This window comes from Pristiophorus japonicus, chromosome 5, assembly GCF_044704955.1.
Source record: "Pristiophorus japonicus isolate sPriJap1 chromosome 5, sPriJap1.hap1, whole genome shotgun sequence".
Classification (NCBI taxonomy): Eukaryota; Metazoa; Chordata; class Chondrichthyes; family Pristiophoridae; genus Pristiophorus; species Pristiophorus japonicus.
In genome coordinates, this window is record NC_091981.1 from 57,144,956 (window position 1) to 57,167,466 (window position 22,511).

The 22,511-nt window shown below is 44.4% G+C and overlaps 1 protein-coding gene across 2 annotated transcripts in view; it reads right to left on the reverse strand.

Moving 5' to 3' along the window:
• The window catches only part of cap2 (cyclase associated actin cytoskeleton regulatory protein 2), a 221,474-nt gene that overhangs the window by 99,717 nt on the left and 99,246 nt on the right, over nt 1–22,511 (reverse strand). For both annotated transcript variants that reach the window (XM_070880658.1, XM_070880657.1), the window contains one exon: nt 5,861–5,938. In XM_070880658.1, coding sequence (XP_070736759.1) covers nt 5,861–5,938 — 78 coding nt within the window. The remainder of the gene's footprint in view (nt 1–5,860; nt 5,939–22,511) is intronic.

Here is a 22,511-nt window from a genome sequence, read left to right on the forward strand (position 1 = left end):
GGTGTTATGTAATTATGTTCTTATGTAATAATGTAAGAATTAGGAACAGGAGTAGGCCACATCTAGCCCCTCGAGCCTGCTTCGCAATTTAAAAAAGATCATGGCTGATCTGGCCGTGGACTCAGCTCCACTTACCCACCCGCCCGCTCCCCATAACCCTTAATTCCCTTATTGGTTAAAAATCTATCTATCTGTGACTTGAATACATTCAATGAGCTAGCCTCAACTGCTTCCTATGGCAGAGAATTCCACAGATTCACAACCCTCTGGGAGAAGAAATTCCTTCTCAACTCGGTTTTAAATTGGCTCCCCCGTATTTTGAGGCTGTGCCCCCTAGTTCTAGTCTCCCCGACCAGTGGAAACAACCTCTCTGCCTCGATCTTGTCTATCCCTTTCATTATTTTAAATGTTTCTACAAGATCACACCTCATCCTTCTGAACTCGAACGAGTAAAGACTCAGTCTACTCAATCTATCATCATAAGGTAACCCCCCTCATCTCTGGAATCAGCCTAGTGAATCGTCTCTGTACCCCCTCCAAAGCTAGTATATCCTTCCTTAAGTAAGGTGACTAAAACTGCACGCAGTACTCCAGGTGCGGCCTCACCAATACCCTGTACAGTTTCAGCAGGACCTCCCTGCTTTTGTACTCCATCCCTCTCGCAATGAAGGCCAACATTCCATTCACCTACCTGATTACATGCTGCACCTGCAAAATAACTTTTTGGGATTCATGCACAAGGAGCCCCAGGTCCCTCTGCACCGCAGCATGTTGTAATTTCTCCCCATTCAAATAATATTCCCTTTTACTGTTTCCCGCCCCCCCCCACCCCCACAAGGTGGATGACCTCACATTTTCCGTCATTGTATTCCATCTGCCAAACCTTAGCCCATTCGCTTAACCTATCTAAATCTCTTTGCATCTCATTAGCTACCTTCCAGTCCATAGGAACTGATCCAGAGTCGATAGACTGTTGGAAAATGATAACAATGCATCCACTATTTCTAGGGCCACTTCCTTAAGTACTCTGGGATGCAGACTATCAGGCCCCGGGGATTTATCGGCCTTCAATCCCATCAATTTCCCCAACACAATTGCCCGCCCAATAAGGATTTCCTTCAGTTCCTCCTTCTCACTAGACCCTCGGTTCCCTAGTATTTCCAGGTGGTTATTTGTGTCTTCCTTCGTGAAGACAGAACCAAAGTATTTGTTCAACGGGTCTGCCATTTCTTTGTTCCCCATTATAAATTCACCTGAATCTGACTACAAAGGATCTACGTTTGTCTTCACTGATCTTTTTCTCTTCACATATCTATAGAAGCTTTTGCAGTCAGTTTTTATGTTCCCAGCAAGCTTCCACTCTCACTCTATTTTCCCCCTCCTAATTAAACACTTTGTCTTCCTCTGCTGGATTCTAAATTTCTCCCAGTCCTCAGGTTTGCTGCTTTTTCTGGCCAATTTATATGCCTCTTCCTTGGATTTAACACTATTCTTAATTTCCCTTGTTAGCCACGGTTGAGCTACCTTCCCTGTTTTATTTTTACTCCAGACAGGGATGTACAATTGTTGAAGTTCATCCATGTGATGTTTAAATGTTTGCCATTGCCTATCCACCATCAACCCTTTAAGTATCATTCGCCAGTCTATTCTAGCCAATTCACGTCTCATACCATCGAAGTTACCTTTCCTTAAGTTCAGGACCCTAGTCTCTGAATTAACTGTATCACTCTCCATCTTAATAAAGAATTCTACCATATTATCATCACTCTTCCCCAAGGGGCCTCGCACAACAAGATTCCTAATTAGTCCTTTCTCATTATACATCACCCAGTCTAGGATGGCCAGCCCTCTAGTTGGTTCTTCGACATATTGGTCTAGAAAACCATCACTAATACACTCCAGGAAATCCTCCTCCACTGTATTGCTACCAGTTTGGTTAGCCCAATCTATATGTAGATTAAAGTCACCCATGATAACTGCTGTACCTTTATTGCACGCATCCCTAATTTCTTATTTGGTGCTGTCCCCAACCTCACTACTACTGTTTGGTGGTCTTTACACAATTCCCACTTGCGTTTTCTGCCCTTTGATATTCCGCAGCTCCACCCATACAGATTCCACATCATCCAGGCTAATGTCCTTCCTTAGTATTGCGTTAATTTCCTCTTTAACCAGCAACGCTATACCACCTCCTTTTCCTTTCTGTCTATCCTTCCTGAATGTTGAATACCCCTGGACGTTGAGTTTCCAGCCTTGGTCACCCTGGAGCCATGTCTCCGTGATGCCAATTATATCATATTCGTTAATTACTGCCTGTGCAGTTAAAGATATGGGGCAAGATATTGCGTAGCGCCCAGTTTGGGGCGTTACTTGTGTGCTCCTGCAAAAGTTATCACCGGGCGCTACACAATTCCAGCAGACACGAACTTCCGGTTTACCGCTCCAGGAGGGAAGTGGAGCGCTAAATCAAAGCGCTACCACTTCTCTTGGAGCAATAAACGGCACAAGAGGGATGGTAGCAGCAGAGCGCTGCACAATGTCCCATGCAGCACTGCCGGAATAACAGGCTCCTTCCCTCCCTTAAATGTTAAGGTTGTTTCAAGGTAACGAATCGACTGGTCGGCGACGACACCTGCGTTTCGCAACGATCAGCCCCAAGCACTTTAACAGAGTGCAGGGCTCATTAATCGCGGCATTGCAAAAATTCAAATATTGATGTGAATATAAAATTTGGGCCTACCTGACCACCAATGCCTTCAATTACCGCTCCCCAAATGGCCATCTGACCTCACAATGCACCCTGCGCCACTGTTGACGCCCGACGATGCTGCAGGGGGCGGAAGCGAACTTACGATCCGGAGCGATAATGGAGCATTGCCTACCGGATGACGCCACTATCTCCAAGGCGCTGGAGATTGGGGCGGTAAGTTTTAGTGCCAGTGCGAACCCGCCTGTACATTCGCAGGTGTCAGTACTTTCACCGCGCCTGGTTGGTATGCTGTTTCAATGGTTCTTACCGCAGCTGTGGTTGAGGTCGCCTCGAGCGAAATTACGCTCTTTGCTGTTTTTTTTAAAACTTGGATCCGTAAGTCGCTCTTAATGGGGGCGGTGACCACGCGAGAGGGACGGATGTTAGGGCAGTGAGTACACTTGAGGGGTGAAAGTTGGGGGTGGTAAAAACCATTGAAATGGGGTGCGCGACCCGTTTCGGGCGCGGAGCAATTTCTAACCCCTTGTCTCGTCTCCATATTTAAATTGTTAAATGGAATTCTACTTGATTGGAGTGTGATTGCAGTACTCCAGTAGGTATTTTGAGAGCTGCACCAATTTAATTTTTGTATGATATTGTCACATCACGAGGGAGAAATTGGCCACCTTTGCACCTTTTTTAAGCACCTACGGAGGGCGATAATGATTTTTAATACCAATCAGATGCAACGCATTAGATTAGGTCATTAAATGAAGCACTCACTAGTACCTTTAGTTCTAAGTTTCACTTCTGCTTAACATGATTCATAAAGATATGGGGCTAGATATTGCGTAGCGCCCCGTTTGGGGCGTTAACTTTTGCAGGAGCACAAAAGTATCGGCGGGCGCTACACAATTCCAGCAGACACGAACTTCCGGTTTACCGCTCCAGGAGGGAAGTGGAGCGCTAAATCAAAGTGCTACCACTTCTCTTGGAGCACTAAACGGAGCAAGAGGGACAGTAGCAGCAGAGCGCTGCACAATGTCCCATGCAGTGCTGCCGGAATAACAGGCTCCTTCCCGCCCTTAAAGGGAAGGGCCAATGTTGAGGTTGTTTCAAGGTAACGAATCAACTGGTTGGCAACGGCACCTGCAATTCGCAAAGACCAGCCCCATTAACTGGTATACCCGACACTCAACGCTTTGCATCAGCAATGCTAAATTAATAAACTAATCCCAGTGTCTCCATCAGAAACAAAATACAAGGTATGGCAAGTTGGTTTCACTTGAGGAAGGAGAGTCAGAATGTACATGTACCATGTTCATTGTGATGTGATGTGATGTGATGTGATGATGCATTTTAATGCAATTAACATCATGTTCTGTGCATGTGAACACATCATTCCATTGCCTTTTTAGGTGTCAGCTGTGGCTCAGTGGGTAGCACTCTCGCCTGAGTCAGAAGGTTGTGGGTTTAAGTCCCACTCCAGAGACTTGAATGGACACAGGAGGTTGGGCAAGCTTATATATAGTGATATTAACTGTACAAGAGGACTTGTCAGCATGCATCAAAGTGAATATGCATCAGTTACTCAGCAATGCTTCTGCACCAGACCACTTACAATTAAAGAAAGTCTTGCATTTCATGAATAACCTCAGGACATCCCAAAACATGCTACAGCCAATGAAGTATTTTTATAATGTAGGACTAGACAATTGTATACTTTACTACTGCGTCACTGCTATTGTGTAGATATTAGTCTCCCTCCCAGGAATGTCAGGATCTATCAAGTATAATCAGTGCTATCGTTGATACCATAAAACAATAAATTTCACTTTGCCTTGTCCCAGTGATCAAGTAAAATATTGCAAGATGTTTCTAGAAGTATCGACAGCATTATGCTCTGAAACATGAACTTTCACCAACAACACAACTGCAATGGCACCACCCTCTATCCAAAGTCAGCTGCCCAAGACAGATCTATTCGACGCCATCTGATCCCAGTCATTTGCTGCTGCTCATCATTTGCTTCAGCAGGTGCCAAAAAGTGCAGGGTCAAGGAGATAGAATTCAGAAGGTCAAAGCCAGCAGTCACTTCGCTGTTTAGATGGGAGTTCACAAATTTTTTAAAACATATGGGTGAAAAAACAACTGTTTCATAGTTAAAGCTTTAAGTGTTACATAACTAGAGAAATAGCAATTTAGTATTTAATAGAATTTAAGTGTCAGCTGTGACTCAGTGATAGCACTCGTGCCTCTGAACCAAAAGTTTATAGGTTCAAATTCCACTCGAGACTAGAGTACATAATCTTGGTTGACAGTCCAGTGCAGTGCTGAGGGAGTGCTGCTGTCTTTCGGATAACATGCTAAACCGAGCCCCGTCTGCGCTCTTGGGTCGACGTAAATTTGCTGCAGCCAATGAACTGCTTTTATAACGTAGGACATGACAGTTGCATACTTTACTTCTGCAGCATGGCTGTTGTGCAGGTTTTAGTCACCCTCCCAGACATGCAAGGCACTATTTCACAAAAAAAGAGATGGGAGGGGTGGGGTATCTCCAGTGTCCTGGACTATATTTATCCCTCAACCAACATTGTTAAAACAGATTATCTGGTCATTATCTGATTGCGGTTTGTGGGACCTTGCTGTGAGAAAATTGGCAGCCACGTTTCCTACATTACAACAGTGACTACACTTTAACAGTACTCATTGGCTGTAAAGTGCTTTGGAACATCCTGAGGTCAGTCAGGAAAGGTGCTATGCAAATACAAGTTCTTTCTTTTTCTTTATACCCACGAGGAGCTTGGCAACCAACTGGAAACCTTCAGACGTCTCGCATTTAGAAACTTCGAGAAACTTACTTGCTTCATCCAAATAATTGTCAGAAGTTAAAATGATTTTTGAAATTTGAAAAGCCAGCCAATATCTATGTAAATCAAGAAGCAGATTTAGTAAATAATATTGTCCTATAACAAATATATTACAATCTCTCCATTTATAATCATGGACAGTTTTCAACAGTCAATTATTTCACAGAAATCTCACTGCTACGTTGAAACATTCAACATTATGAAGTGTAGATGTGCTCGGATTTAGCTGACTGGGCTCGTGAGCTTCTCCCTGTTCCTGCAGATGGTTTGAGGCCTTCATATTACACATGCAGTTACTCACCTCCAGAGGTTGCTGGTGTTTACAGGCCATCACCAGGAAATTTCTTTGGGCTTCAAAAGCTGCACTAAACATCACTGCCTGTTTGGAAACAAAAGTAAAAGTACATTTCAAACACAGGAAACAATGGAGCATAAAACCAGCATGAAATGAAAGGAAAAACAACGAGGATTGGGCTCGTTACGCCGTTAGTATAAACTAATGCAAATGCCCCACAAGTTCATTTCAGAATTATGGAATAAACTTAAATTAATTGTTAATCTTGACGGGACACAGATGGGCAGAAATATACAAGACACCACATACTGCAGTGAGATTAGAGAAATCAGCACAAACTGCTGGGAATGTGAAAGCTCATCTTCCGTACTTACAGCTATCAGCACCAATGGTCTAAAAGAATAAGCCACTTTCATACGAGTTCAAGGGTGCAACCATTTGCCTTTAATCAGCGAGTTACAGCTTTCGATTTTCAGAAACCGCACTGAGTCTTGGTTGCACAACAGCAGTTGGTAGGGCTGTGACACAGACTTGGAAACTAGTGAAAGGGGTGTGCAACATTTATATCTTCAAGTGTGGTCACCCTGCAAGTGTTCCAAATGAGCAATATCTGTACACTTGCTGCTGAAGGGAGAGGAATTATGTAACTAAAATTGCAATGATTAAAAACATCATCACCACGTTTATGCTCTTTGAAAAGGCAGAGTCAAAACAGGAAAGTCAGGAGTCAGCCACTCTTAAAAGTCATTGGTACAGGAGTAGGCCATTCGGCCCTTCGAGCCTGCACCGCCATTCAATGAGTTCATGGCTGAACATGTAACTTCAGGACCCCATTCCTGCTTTCTCGCCATACCCCTTGATCCCCCTAGGACTCCTTTTTGAATATATTTAGTGAATTGGCCTCAACAACTTTCTGTGGTAGAGAATTCCACAGGTTCATCACTCTCTGGGTGAAGAAGTTTCTCCTCATCTCGGTCGTAAATGGCTTACCCCTTATTCTTAGACTGTGACCCCTGCTTCTGGATTTCCCCAACATTGGGAACATTCTTCCTGCATCTAACATGTCTAAACCCGTCAGAATTTTAAACATTTCTATGAGATCCCCTCTCATTCTTCTGAACTCCAGTGAATACAAGCCCAGTTGATTCAGTCTTTCTTGATATGTCAGTCCCGCCACCCCGGGAATCAGTCTGGTGAACCTTCGCTGAACTCCCTCAATAGCAAGAATGTCCTTCCTCAAGTTAGGAGACCAAAACTGTACACAATACTCCAGAGGTGTGGCCTCACCAAGGCCCTGTACAACTGTAGTAACACCTCCCTGCCCCTGTACTCAAATCCCCTCGCTATGACGGCCAACATGCCATTTGCTTTCTTAACCGCCTGCTGTACCTGCATGCCAATCTTCAATGACTGATGTACCATGACACCCAGGTCTCGTTGCACCTCCCCTTTTCCTAATCTGTCACCATTCAGATAATAGTCTGTCTCGCTGTTTTTATCACTAAAGTGGATAACCTCACATTTATCCACATTATACTTCATCTGCCATGCATTTGCCCAGTCACCTAACCTATCCAAGTCACTCTGCAGCCTCATAGCATCCTCCTCGCAGCTCACACTGCCCCCAACTTAGTGTCATCCACAAGTTTGGAGATACTACATTTAATCCCCTCATCTAAATCATTAATGTACAATGTAAACAGCTGGGGCCCCAGTACAGAACCTTGCGGTACCCCACTAGTCACTGCCTGCCATTCTGAAAAGTGCCCATTTACTCCTACTCTTTGCTTCCTGTCTGCCAACCAGTTCTCAATCCACGTCAGCACACTACCCCCAATCCCATGTGCTTTAACTTTGCACATTAATCTCTTGTGTGGGACCTTGTCGAAAGCTTTCTGAAAGTCCAAATACACCACATCAACTGGTTCTCCCTTGTCCACTCTACTGGAAACATCCTCAAAAAATTCCAGAAGATTTGTCAAGCATGATTTCCCTTTCACAAATCCATGCTGACTTGGACCTATCATGTCACCTCTTTCCAAATGCGCTGCTATGACATCCTTAATAATTGATTCCATCATTTTACCCACTACCGATGTCAGGCTGTATTTTTACTTAACAAACCTCTACTACCATGCAGTGTGGAACTTTGCAGTCTTTCTCTTTCACTCCCGCTCCCTATCCAGACCCCTCCCCATCCAGACCCGACCTGTTGGGAATTCACATGTGGAGGGGAACGTCCCAGATTTGCAGCCTGTACAGATTTTCCATCTGTTAATTTTAGTGGGCTGCCGGATTCCCAATACACATGTCCCATTGTGTGAAGCTCTGTGGAACATAGGAACATAAGAACAGGAGTAGGCCATTCAGCCCATCGAGCCTGTTCCGCCATTCAATGAGATTAGTTTGGAATTCTGCCATGAATTTATCAGGTTTATGTCCAGCCCTTGAGCAGTACTCTGACTTCATCAGAGTGATTGCTGAGAATATTGACGTACACTCGGCCCGCCAGATCTCCCCCCACCCAGAACCTCCCGACTCCCCATCCAGACACACTCCCGTCCCTGCCGCCCCATCCAAATACACTCCCGTCCCTGCCGCCCCATCCAGACACACTCCCGCTCCACATCCAGACGCACTCCATTGGGAATTCACATGTGGAGGGGAACGTCCCAGATTTGCGGCCTGTACAGATTTTCCACCTGTTAATTTTAGTGGGCTGCCGGATTCCCAATACACGTGTCCCATTGTGCAAAGCTCTGTGGAACATAAGAACATAAGATCAGGAGTAGGCTATTCAGCCCATCGAGCCTGTTCCGCTATTCAATGACATTATGGCTGATCTGCGACCTAACTCCGTATACCCGCCTTTAGCCCATTTCCCTCAATACCTTTAGTTAACAAAAAGCTATCAATCGCAGATTTAAAATTAACAATTGATCTAGCATCAATTGCCATTTGTGGAAGAGAGTTCTAAACTTCTACCACCGTTTGCGTGTAGAAGTGTTTACTAATTTCCTGAAAGGACTGGCTCTATTTTTTCGACTATGTCCCCGAGTCCTAGAATCCCCAACCAGTGTGAAAATTTTCTATCTACCCTATCTGTTCCCCTTAATATCTTGAAAACTTCGATCAAATCACCCCTTAACCGTCTAAATTCTAGAGAAAACAATCTTAATTTGTGTAATCTTTCCTCGTAATTTAACCCAGTGGGCCCAAGTTTCCACAAGAAAAAAAACGGGCGCCCCTCTGAGCTGGGCGCCCGTTTTTCACGCCTATAACGGCGCCTAAAAAAATCTTCGGTATTCTCCACCGACTTACAGGTCCTCTGGCCCTCGGCGCAGCCAGCACGAGCTGTGGGGGGCGGAGCCAGGTCCCTGCGCTGAAAACAGTGCCGGGACCTCTGCACATGCGCGCTACAGTGGGCACGCAAGTGCAGTAGCTCCAGGCGCCGAACTGTGTGGGAGGGGCCTGAAGCACGCAGCCCCTAGCCCTGGCTGATTGGCCTCACTGGGGCTGCATGAATAAGGCTCCTCCCATGGCCAGCTCCTGCTCCCCCCCCGACCAGACCCGACACTCGCTCCCCCCCCCCCGCCCCGACCGAGACCCGAGGCCCGCTCCCCCGACCCGACACCCGCTCCTGTTCTCCTCTCCTCTCCTCTCTCAGCGGCACGAACGGCTACAGAATTCTCCCTGCCTGAAGCACTTTCACACAGGTAGGAAGATGGTTTATTTAATCTTTTCTTGGCTTATAAATGTTTATTCAGGTTGGATTTATTTGTATAATATTTGTAGAAGTATAAATAAGGATTTATTGTCGAATTTAATGAGTTCCCTTCCCCCCCTCCCCCACCTCGTTCTGGACGCCTAATTTGTAACCTGCGCCTGATTTTTTAATGTGTAGAACAGGTTTTTTCAGTTCTACAAAAATCTTCACTGGCTCCATTCTACTTTAGTTTGGAGTACGTTTTCACTGTGGAAACTTTCAAATCAGGAGTCAGTGGCCGGACACGCCCCCTTTTGAAGAAAAAATTCTGTTCTAAACTAGAACTGTTCTACCTGACTAGAACTGCAGAAAAAAAAATGTGGAGAATTGCGATTTCTAAAATAGTCCATTCTCCACCAGTTGCTCCTAAAAATCAGGCGCGAATCATGTGGAAACTTGGGCCCAGTGTAGGTTTATCATTCTGGTAAACCTATGCTGCATTCCCTCCAAAGCCAATATATCCTTCCTAAAGTGTGATGCCCAGAACTGCTCAGTACTCCAGGTGTGGTCTAACCAGGGTTTTATATAGCTTAAGCATAACTTCTGCCCCATGCGATATAAAGGCCAGCACTACATTAGCCTTTATGATTATTTTCTGTACCTGTTCATGACCTTTTAATGATCTATGTACCTGGACCCTCAAGTCATTTTCCACCTCCATTGTTTTTAGCGTTTCATCATTTAGAAAGTACCCTGTTCTATCCTTTTTAGGTCCAAAGTGGATGATCTCACTTGTTTGTTAAATCACAAATTTACCCCATAATAAGAGGAGCACTGTATTCACTGGTGCAGAGAAGGTTCACTGGAGAATCCAATATGTGCTCAAACTTTGGATCAGTTTAGGGAAGGTAAATAGTGAAAACATTGGGCTGAATCAAAACTACCAAAAACAGGTTGCTTTGGGTCAGGAGAGATGTTAAAACTACAACCTACCCACCTCTGGGTTTAAGCGAGGCTGGACAAGGGGCGGGCAGCAAACCCTCTCCCAGGAGCACGGTTGGCCAATTCAATATTTCAACGAGTCTAGCAGTCTCTTATGCTTTGCAGGTTTAACCCGTGGACGGCCGGGTTTCCCAGACCTCGGGAAACCCGGCAGCTGAAGGGAGGCGAGGACAGATTTGGGGAGAAGGTACATGATTCCCCTGGCCGCCACCACCCCGACAGAAACTCACCTACACAGCCCATTATTTTCACTAAACTGTGACTCAGTAATAAAGGGCCTAAATTTAGAATCAGAAACATGAAGGAGTATATTAAAAGGAATTGTGTTTTTAGCAGAAACAATTGTCAGTCCTCGGAATCCACTATACCCAGTGGCTCATGAAGTAGATCCATTCACAGCATTCAAGAGGGAAATAGGTGAACCGGAAATAAAATATTCAAGTGTGCAGGGAAAGAGCAGTCACATTGCATTAGAGTAAAATCATGCCGATATGGAGCGAGCACTGGTAAAACTTCTACAATCCTATTTGCAATGGCCCAACCCCTCACTTCGAGGAATATCAGGTACAGTAGTATAATGGTTAATAATCCACAGGCCTGGAGTAATAATCCAGAGAACACGAGTTCAAAACCCACCACGGCAGTTTGAGAAATGTAATTCAGTTTAAAATAAAAATCTGGAAACAAAAAGCTGCTTCAGTAACTGATACAAAAGCAAAATACTGCAGATGCTGGAATCTGAAATAAAAACAGGAAATGCTGGAAATCTCAGCAGGTCAAGCAGCAACTGTGGAGAGAAACAGAGTTAACGTTTCGGGTCTGTGACTCTTCGTCAGAACTGGAAAAGTTTAAAGAAAAAAAAACATAAGAAATCAGAGGAGTAGGCCATTTGGCCCCTCGGGCCTGTTCCGCCATTTAATAAGATCAGCTCCACTTCCCTGCCCACTCCCCATAATCCTTTATTCCCTTATCGCTCAAAAATCTGTCTATCTCCACCTTAAATATATTCAATGACCCAGCCTCCACAGCTCTCTGGGGCAGAGAATTCTACAGATTTACAACCCTCAGAAGAAATTCCTCCTCATCTAAGTTTTAAATGGGTGGCCCCTTATTCTGAGACTGTGTCCCCTAGTTTTAGTTTCCCCTAGGAAATATCTCTCTGCATCCACCTTGTCGAGCCCCCTCATTATCTTATGTTTCGATAAGATCACCTCTCATTCTTCTGAACTCCAATGGGTATAGGCCCAACCTTTCTTCATAAGTCAACCCCCTCATGTCCGGAATCAACCGAGTGAACCTTCTGTGAACAGCCTCCAATGCAAGTATATCCTTCCTTAAATATGGAGACCAAAACTGTATGCAGTACTCCAGGTGTGGCTCACCAATTTGAAATGTAACAGATTCTTAAGAAAGTGCAGGGGCAATGAAACGGGGAGGGGAGGAAAGAACAAAAGGGAAGGTCTATGATAGGCAAAAATGAGATGGTAATGGAACAAGTTAAGAAACAAAAATGAGTCTAGATGGGGTGTGAATTGCGGAATCATCACCAGCTGCCATGGAAAGAGAAAACAAGGGGGTTTAAAAAAAAGGGGGGAAAAAAATAGGGGCAGAGATTATGGTCTGAAATTGTTGAAATCGAAGAAGGCTGTAAAGTGCCTAATTGAAAGATGAGGTGTGTTCCTTGAGCTTGTGTTGAGCTTCATTGGAACAGTGTAAACATAGAAACATAGAAAATAGGTGCAGGAGTAGGCCATTCGGCCCTTCTAGCCTGCACCGCCATTCAATGAGTTCATGGCTGAACATGAAACTTCAGTACCCGCTTCCTGCTAGTCACTGCCTGCCATTCTGAAAAGTACCCATTTACTCCTACTCTTTGCTTCCTGTCTGACAACCAGTTCTCAATCTATGTCAGCACACTATCCCCATCCCATGTGCTTTAACTTTGCACATTAATCTCTTGTGTGGGACCTTGTCGAAAGCCTTCTGAAAGTCCAAATATACCACATCAACTGGTTCTCCCTTGTCCACTCTACTGAAAACATCCTCAAAAAATTCCAGAAGATTTGTCAAGCATGATTTCCCTTTCACAAATCCATGCTGACTTGGACCCATCATGTCACCTCTTTCCAAATGCGCTGCTATGACATCCTTAATAATTGATTCCATCATTTTACCCACTACTGAGGTCAGGCTGACCGGTCTATAATTCCCTGTTTTCTCTCTCCCTCCTTTTTTAAAAAAGTGGGGTTACATTGGCTACCCTCCACTCGATAGGAACTGATCCAGAGTCAATGGAATGTTGGAAAATGACTGTCAATGCATCTGCTATTTCCAAGGCCACCTCCTTAAGTACTCTGGGATGCAGTCGATCAGGCCATAGGATTTATCGGCCTTCAATCCCATCAATTTCCCGACTAATAAGGATTTCCCCCAGTTCCTCCTCCTTACTAGACCCTCTGACCCCTTTTATATCCGGAAGGTTGTTTGTGTCCTCCTTAGTGAATACCGAACCAAAGTACTTGTTCAATTGGTCTGCCATTTCTTTGTTCCCCGTTATGACTTCCCCTGATTCTGACTGCAGGGGACCGACGTTTGTCTTTACTAACCTTTTTCTCTTTACATATCTATAGAAACTTTTGCAATCCATCTTAATGTTCCCTGCTAGCTTCTTCTCGTACTCCATTTTCCCTGCCCTAATCAAACCCTTTGTCCTCTTCTGCTGAGTTCTAAATTTCTCCCAGTCCCCGGGTTCGCTGCTATTTCTGGCCAATTTGTATGCCACTTCCTTGGCTTTAATACTATCTCTGATTTCCCTTGATAGCCACGGTTGAGCCACCTTCCCTTTTTTATTTTTACGCCAGACAGGAATGTACAATTGTTGTAGTTCATCCATGCGGTCTCTAAATGTCTGCCATTGCCCATCCAGAGTCAATCCCTTAACTATCATTCGCCAATCTATCCTAGCCAATTCACGCCTCATACCTTCAAAGTTACCCTTCTTTAAGTTCTGGACCATGGTCTCTGAATTAACTGTTTCATTCTCCATCCTAATGCAGAATTCCACCATATTATGGTCACTCTTCCCAAAGGGGCCTCGCACAACGAGATTGCTAATTAATCCTCTCTCATTACACAACACCCAGTCTAAGATGGCATCCCCCTAGTTGTTCCTCGACATATTGGTCTAGAAAACCATCCCTTATGCACTCCAGGAAATCCTCCTCCACCGTATTGCTTCCAGTTTGGTTAGCCCAATCTATGTGCATATTAAAGTCACCCATTATAACTGCTGCACCTTTATTGCATGCATCCCTAATTTCCTGTTTGATGCCCTCCCCAACATCACTACTACTGTTTGGAGGTCTGTACACAACTCCCACTAACGTTTTTTGCCCTTTGGTGTTCTGCAGCTCTACCCATATAGATTCCACATCATCCAAGCTAATGTCTTTCCTAACTATTGCATTAATCTCCTCCTTAACCAGCAATGCTACCCCATCTCCTTTTCCTTTTATTCTATCCTTCCTGAATGTTGAATACCCCTGGATGTTGAGTTCCCAGCCCTGATCATCCTGGAGCCACGTCTCTGTAATCCCAATCACATCATATTTGTTAACATCTATTTGCACAGTTAATTCATCTACCTTATTACGGATACTCCTTGCATTAAGATACAAAGCCTTCAGGTTTGTTTTTTTAACACCCTTTGTCCTTTTAGAATTTTGCTGTACAATGGCCCTTTTTGTTCTTTGCCTTGGGTTTCTCTGCCCTCCACTTTTCCTCATCTCCTTTCTGTCTTTTGCTTTTGTCTCCTTTTTGTTTCCCTCTGTCTCCCTGCATTGGTTCCCATCTCCCTGCCATATTAGTTTAACTCCTCCCAAACAGCACTAGCAAACACTCCCCCTAGGACATTGGTTCCGGTCCTGCCCAGGTGCAGACCGTCCGGTTTGTACTGGTCCCCACCTCCCCCAGAACCGGTTCCAATGCCCCAGGAATTTGAATCCCTCCCTGCTGCACCACTGCTCAAGCCACGTATTCATCTGCGCTATCCTGCGATTCCTACTCTGACTAGCATGTGGCACTGGTAGCAATCCTGAGATTACTACTTTTGAGGTCCGACTTTTTAAATTTAGCTCCTAGCTCCTTAAATTCATTTCGTAGGACCTCATCCCTCTTTTTACCTATGTCGTTGGTACCAATGTGCAGGAGGCTGAGGACGGAGAGATCAGAGTTGGAGTGGAGTGGAGAATTAAAGTGGCAGACAATCGGAAGCTCAGGGTCACACTTATGGACTAAACGCTCTGCAAAGCAGTTACCCAATCTGCGTTTGGTCTCCCTAATGTACAGGAAACCACATCGTGAGCAGTGAATACAGTATACTAAATTGAAAGAAGTATAAGTAAATCACTTTCACCTGGAAGGAGTGTTTGGGGCCCTGGACAGTGGGAAGGTAGGAGATAAAAGGGCAGGTGTTGCATCTCTTGCGCTTGCACTGGAAGGTGCCATGTGAAGGGGAGGAGCTGCTGGGGGTGATTGAGGAGTGGACCAGGGTGTCACGGAGCAGTCCCTTCGGAATGCTGAGAGGGAAGGGGAACATGTGATTGGTGGTGGGATCACGCTGGAGATGGCGGAAATGGCAGAGGATGATCCATTGAACGTGGGGGGCTGGTGGGGTGAAAGGTGAGGACAAGGGGAACCCTATCATGGTTCTGGGAGGGAGGTGAAGGGGTGCGAGCAGAAGTGCGGGAAATAGAACGGACACGGTCGAGGGCCATGTCAACCACAATGGAGTGGAATCCTCGGTTGAGGAGAAAGGAAGACATATTAGAGGCACTGGTATGGATCAGTAACAGTGACCTGTTGTAAAAATCCAACTTGTTTACTAATGTTCTTCAGGGAAGGAAACCTGCCGTCCTTATCCAGTCTGGCCTATATATGACTCCGATCCCACATCAATGTGTTTGACTCTTAACTGTCCTCTGAAGTGGCCTAGAAAGCCACTCAGTTGTTTGGGATGGGCAATAAATGCTGGACTTGCCAGCGATGCCAAATTCTGAGAATGACATTTTTATAAAATAAGGCTGGTAAAATTACAAATAAAAACATTTAAATTCAAAATGTATTGGTACAAACCTAACTTATACAAAAATATTAAAATGCACAATTTGGAAAAAAAAACTTCTGAAAACAAATTACACAATCGTGCTCCTTACTAAATATGAACACTTTGCGATCACTGTATAAAAACTAGCCTTTCAAGGTTATTCTTCAGACTCCTCCAAACATAATGAAACACTTCAAAACGGTATAATCACATCTGCTGTAGATTTCCATTTTTCCAGCAATGACCTACATCATGAGCAAAGCACCTGTGCCCAATTCTAGTGGTTAGCTGCGTCCCTGCTACTGTACTAATAACTGGCTCAGATACTGCGTGCTGGAGATAGAAATATTATGTTAGCCACGTTTCTATCTCCTTCTTGGTCTAAAAGTCATACTGTGACAGAAATGATGTACACATTTGCTGGAAATTTAATAACGGAAAGGACGGATGGAAAGGGAGAGACATAATTTGGAATTGTATGAGAAAACTGAAGCGTATGTCAGGACTTTGTGACCAACATTTTAGCCATAGATTTCCAGGAACTTTCCCTTTTGCAAAAAAAAAGTAAAGACCTTTCAATTGACAAGAGGCGACTTTCTTGCAGCAGCCACATATAACTGTCGCTCACGAATATTTGAATATTTTCCAACTCGACTTTTTTTTAAAAAAAAGGCACTCGTTAATTTAAAAGATCTAGAGATATGGCAATTTTCCACAAAAATTTCCATTATACTTTCTCCTCGGAAACAGAAGCTAGGAAGCATACAATTGTGCTGCACGTACAAATTTTATCTGACATGCTCAATTAAAGTGGTGTTACTACAGTGCACTAACCCTTACCTTGAACTGTTATAAAGCTTCAGAACAAAGTTTCTTGGAAGAAAACTAGCAGTCCCGAATCCTAAACAGCATTAAACAATACATCAGAGTTTGCTTTAGTAAATCTTAAATGAACCGTGCGCTGAGGATCCTGCGAGATTTAACTTTTCGGTATTTGCTGCGTGCTTCGGAATTGTTAAAATTATATATCTTTTAAAAATTTGATATCGGCTGATTTTAGAATTTCATTTTTTTTAGCAGTTTATAAAATTGCACATTAATGTAGCCAAACCTGCAGCACACACTACTGTGCAAAGTGCAGGAGTATAACGTAATCATATAGGTTTGGGGAAACATAGAAACATAGAAATAGGTGCAGGAGTAGGCCATTCGGCCCTTCTAGCCTGCACCGCCATTCAATGAGTTCATTGCTGAACATTCAACTTCAGTACCCCATTCCTGCTTTCTCGCCATACCCCTTGATCCCCCTAGTAGTAAGGACCTCATCTAACACCTTTTTGAATATATTTAGTGAATTGGCCTCAACAACTTTCTGTGGTAGAGAATTCCACAGGTTCACCACTCTCTGGGTGAAGAAGTTCCTCCGCATCTCGGTCCTAACTGGCTTACCCCTTATCCTTAGACTGTGACCTCTGGTTCTGGACTTCCCCAACATTGGGAACATTCTTCCTGCATCTAACCTGTCTAACCCCGTCAGAATTTTAAATGTTTCTATGAGGTCCCCTCTCATTCTTCTGAACTCCAGTGAATACAAGCTCAGTTGATCCAGTCTTTCTTGATAGGTCAGCCCCGCCATCCCGGGAATCAGTCTGGTGAACCTTCGCTGCACTCCCTCAATAGCAAGAATGTCCTTCCTCAGGTTAGACCACCAAAACTGTACACAATACTCCAGGTGTGGCCTCACCAATGCCCTGTACAACTGTAGCAACACCTCCCTGCCCCTGTACTCAAATCCCCTTGCTATGAAGGCCAACATGCCATTTGTTTTCTTAACCGCCTGCTGCACCTGCATGCCAACCTTCAATGACTGATGTACCATGACACCCAGGTCTCTTTGCACCTCCCCTTTTCCTAATCTGTCACCATTCAGATAATAGTCTGTCTCTCTGTTTTTACCACCAAAGTGGATAACCTCACATTTATCCACATTATACTTCATCTGCCATGCATTTGCCCACTCACCTAACCTATCCAAGTCACTCTGCAGCCTCACAGCATCCTCCTCGCAGCTCACACTGCCACCCAACTTAGTGTCATCCGCAAATTTGGAGATACTACATTTAATCCCCTCATCTAAATCATTAATGTACAGTGTAAACAGCTGGGGCCCCAGCACAGAACCTTGCGGTACCCCACTAGTCACTGCCTGCCATTCTGAAAAGTACCCATTTACTCCTACTCTTTGCTTCCTGTCTGACAACCAGTTCTCAATCCACGACAGCACACTACCCCCAATCCCATGTGCTTTAACTTTGCACATCAATCTCTTGTGTGGGACCTTGTCGAACGCCTTCTGAAAGTCCAAATATACCACATCAACTGGTTCTCCCTTGTCCACTCTACTGGAAACATTCTCAAAAAATTCTAGAAGATTTGTCAAGCATGATTTCCCTTTCACAAATCCATGCTGACTTGGACCTATCATGTCACCTCTTTCCAAATGCGCTGCTATGACATCCTTAATAATTGATTCCATCACTTTACCCACTACCGATGTCAGGCTGACCGGTCTGTAATTCCCTGTTTTCTCTCTCCCTCCTTTTTTAAAAAGTGGGGTTACATTGGCTACCCTCCACTCGATAGGAACTGATCCAGAGTCAATGGAATGTTGGAAGGGGGGGACGGGGGGGAAAGTTAGTGGTTCTAGGTGTTAGTGATAAGCAATGTTTTCCTTAAGCTACGCGGCTGTGCAGCACTCTGGAGCCCCTCCCCGCGCAGCCAACTCACCAGCTTTTAAATAGAAAAACCGCATGTGTGGAATTTTGAATGGGTCGCGCAGCCTGTTAAAGGGACCCCGCGGCCCAAAAAATAACTAGAGGGAACATTGGTGGTAAATGGTTCTAAGGGGTTAGGAATATAGGAACAGGAGTAGGCCAATCAGCTCCTTGATACTGTTCTGTCATTCAATTAGATCATGGCTGATCTGTACCTCAACTCCATTTGCCCACCTTTGCTCTATATCCCTTAATATCCATACTTGAGAAAAGAATCTGTCTCAGTTTTGAAATTTTCGATTTATCTCACTTCAACAGCTTTTTGGGAGAAAAAGAGAGAGTTCCAGATTTCCACTACCCTTTGAGTTAAGAAGTGCTTCCTGACATCACACCTGAACGGCCCAGCTCTAATTTTAAAGTTATGCCCCTTTGTTCTCGATTCCTCTACCAGGGGAAATAGTTTCTCTCTATCTACCCAATCAATTCCCTTAATCATCTTGAACACCTCAATTAGATCACCCCTTAATCTTCTAATCAAGGGGATACAAGCCTGGTCTAATTTAACTCTAAGCCCTGGTATCATTCTAGTGCATCCGCTCCAAGACAAACACATCCTTACTGAACCACTACTTAAGGCACCACCATTATCTTTAAAGTTAGGAATTTACCATATGATCCAAACTGTATCTACGCAGAACAACAGGAGATCAAAAAATTTAGCTCTCACCCCCAAACTCACATTGCACAAGTACAAAGTTACAACACAGAAGCAAGCCATTCATCCCATGTTGGCATTTATTTTCCATGTGAGCAGAGGGTAAATGCCAACACGGACTGATAACAGCTTTCTGCCACTTAGCGAATGAGGAGCGGTTGCTTCCATCAGTGGAAGCAAGAGTGTGTTAGGGGCCGAAATTTCCCCTTCCCTTAAGGCCTTTGACCACTGGAAATCGGCGGCTACACTGCGGAGTGCAATGGCTACCATTTTGAAAATTCTGCTCCTGTGGTATCCCAGAGGTGACACACTGTCCCTCTACCGCTCCACTGCTGACGATCAGTCCTAAGTGCGTCATCAGAGCGCGCACTGCCGATGTCCCCCCCCTCCCGATTGCGAAATTCCGCATAGAAAACCTGGCTGCCGCTGCTCGATGCCACCGGCAGCTTTTTCTGCCGGAGCAGTGTGTTTGCAGTACTTCTAAAACGGCGATGTGGCTGCCATTAAAGGGCTGCGACCGCCGTGTTTTTCTTTTGTCGACCGACTGCCATGTTGGGCCAACAATTATGCCATCGGGTTCGGCCAGGCTGCCCCACTGGCCCGGCCAAAACCCTCCCTGGTGGCCCTGTGGATCGAACTTAAAGAATCACGCAGGCTTTCCCCTTTAAGTGAAGGAGAGCCATGGTGACGTGGCACTGTGATGACATCATCAGTACTACGCTGATGACTGACAGCGGCGGCCACTCCACCCGCCCTCAACTTCCACCCCTCTAGAGTGCGAATTTCCGCTCACTGCCACACTTCCGCCACCATTATGATCGACTTCTGGTCCGTTGAAAAAAAAAGCCAGAGCAGAATTTCGCTCAAGAGGCCAACTCATCAACCGTGCCGGTAAAAACAACTAAAACAGGGTAGGTGCAACCTGTTTCCAGCGGTGCACAATTTCGGCCCCATAGTCTTCACAAAACCAGTCAGTATTATTGGAAAATGTCAGATGTAGAGTTGAAGATATTATGATCTGCAACCAAGCATTTAAATTGCAGATATTAAAAGTTGGCACTCAACATTATTACTGGGTTTGGCATTTTGGTCTGGCATAATTCATCACCGACTGACCACTGGAGCCAAACGGAAGATCGAGCTGTAAAATGCATTACCATTCACCGCAGATTTGTTTTAAACAGATGCACTAAAATCACCTATAGCTCAGCCAGTGGTGAGCATTGAAACAATGTAATTTAAACATGGAGCCAAACCAGTCTCCAATCCTGTGATATTTGGAGGATTTATAAGAAAGACTTCCATTTATATGACGTCAGGAAGTCCCAAAAAGCTTTACATCCAATTAGTATTTTTGATGGGTAGTCACTGTTGAAATGTAGGAAACACAGCTACCAATTTGCATACAGCAAGGTCCCACCAGCAGCAATAAGGTAAATGACCAGATAGTCTTGTTTTTGGTGGTGTTGGTCAAGAGATAAATGTTGGCTGGGACACCAGGGAGAACTGCCCTGCTCTTCCTGGAAATAGCGGCATGGGATCTTTTATGCGCACCCGAGAGTGAAGACATGGCCTTTGTTTAACGTCTCATCTGAAAGACAGATATCAGTTTCAGTTTTGCCACAGGATGCTGTGCTAGTTAATGCAGTATACAGAGACCGCTTCTGTAATATTACAGAATTGCTACAGTTACGTGGCCAGGCGATGAGAACAGGAAAAGGCGAGAGCTTTCAGAAGTGTCTGATCTACTCACTTATTTTATATAGATGGAAAGTAACGTGCGGTGATACAGAAAATGTTCATGCAACAAATGGATGTCTGCCGGCAAAGGTGCACGATAATAGACTAACCACGAAAAACAGCCAATGAGAGCTGACGGCAAGGCTGTCAATCACCGAGACACAAAGGCATTTGATGATGAGTCAAAACATGTTATTTTAACCTCTAATTCATTGTTGAAGCCACATTTAGAATACTGTGTGCCGTTTTGTGCACCGTTCAATGGGATACTGATGTATTGGAAAGAATTTGGAGAATGAAGAGTCAACTGCCATTAATAGTCAAGACTATATGACCTCTTTTAAAAAGGAGCTGGGATAAAGGTACAGTTAAGAGCAGGATTTAAGGTCACAAGAAAGTACAGATAGATGATCACTTACTCTTAGCTTCAGTCGTGCTGGGACCATTGGGGAGCATGCAGCTGGTCAGGAATACTGTAATTTGTAATCAGAGTTTTACAGCACAGGAGGAAGTCCCTTCTTGCCTGTTCCAGCTCCCTGAAAAAGCTATCCACTTTGTCCCATTCCCTGTCCCCTTCTCCATCGCCTTTATAATTTTTCTTTCACAAATATTTATCTACTGCTTTTTTAAAAAAGTGATTACGGATTCCACGGTTTCCGATATATTAAAAACTCTGCATATATATATAAAACATTCTCCTAAGCTCTCCCTTTATTCTTTTGATGATCTAAAATTTAAGCCCTCTCCTAGTTACCAACTCACCACCCAGTGGAAATGGTTTCCATAATCAATAGATCAAAATCCTTCATAATTTTGAACAACTCTATCAGCACTCTTCTAACCATCTCTACGCTAATGAAAAAAGCCCTAGTTTCTCTGGTCTCACCTCACAGACAAGGCCTCTCATCCATTGATATGTTGGAAGAGATTTTATTCTCTTGAGTTCTATTATCTGGAAGGTTGATCTGGTTATTCATTTCTAAAGAGATTGAGTTAGATTGGGCAGTCGACAGGATTTTCACTACGGAAAAGAGTAAGATCAATGGGGTGAAAGGCCTTTTCTAACCTCAGACTTCATGTTCCTGCATTTAGTTTAAGAAAAAGCAGGGTTTTCAATTCATATCATTGGGAAATGGAAACCTATTAACACTGACTGTAAACCAGCTAAACTCGCACATCACATCTTAACCAGATACTGATGTAAAAAGTCAACAGAGATGACCAATCAGGATTATCCATTACAGTTGGACCTCTCTGGTCCAGCACCCTTGGGACCTGACCGGTGCCGGACAAGAGAATTTTCCGAACCACGAGAGGTGACAATGTTGCTGACAATGACCTGGAAGCCAACTGCGCAGCATTTAGTCGTCCAGAATCACTCTGCTTTTTTAAATCCTCAGGCCCAGCTTCGGTGTCTCAGTCAGCTGCCTGTCCTTCCCTTCCCTTCGCCGGCCCACTTACCTAAATGAACACCAACACCTCAAAAAACCACATACACAAAAAAACCCTAAAGATCGGAGATAAAGTAGAGGATAAAGTCAAGGAGAGACACCGACCCTTACCCACGATTCTACTCCCGCCGCCAGTCCATGTGTAAGCCGCAAGCAGAGCCTGAC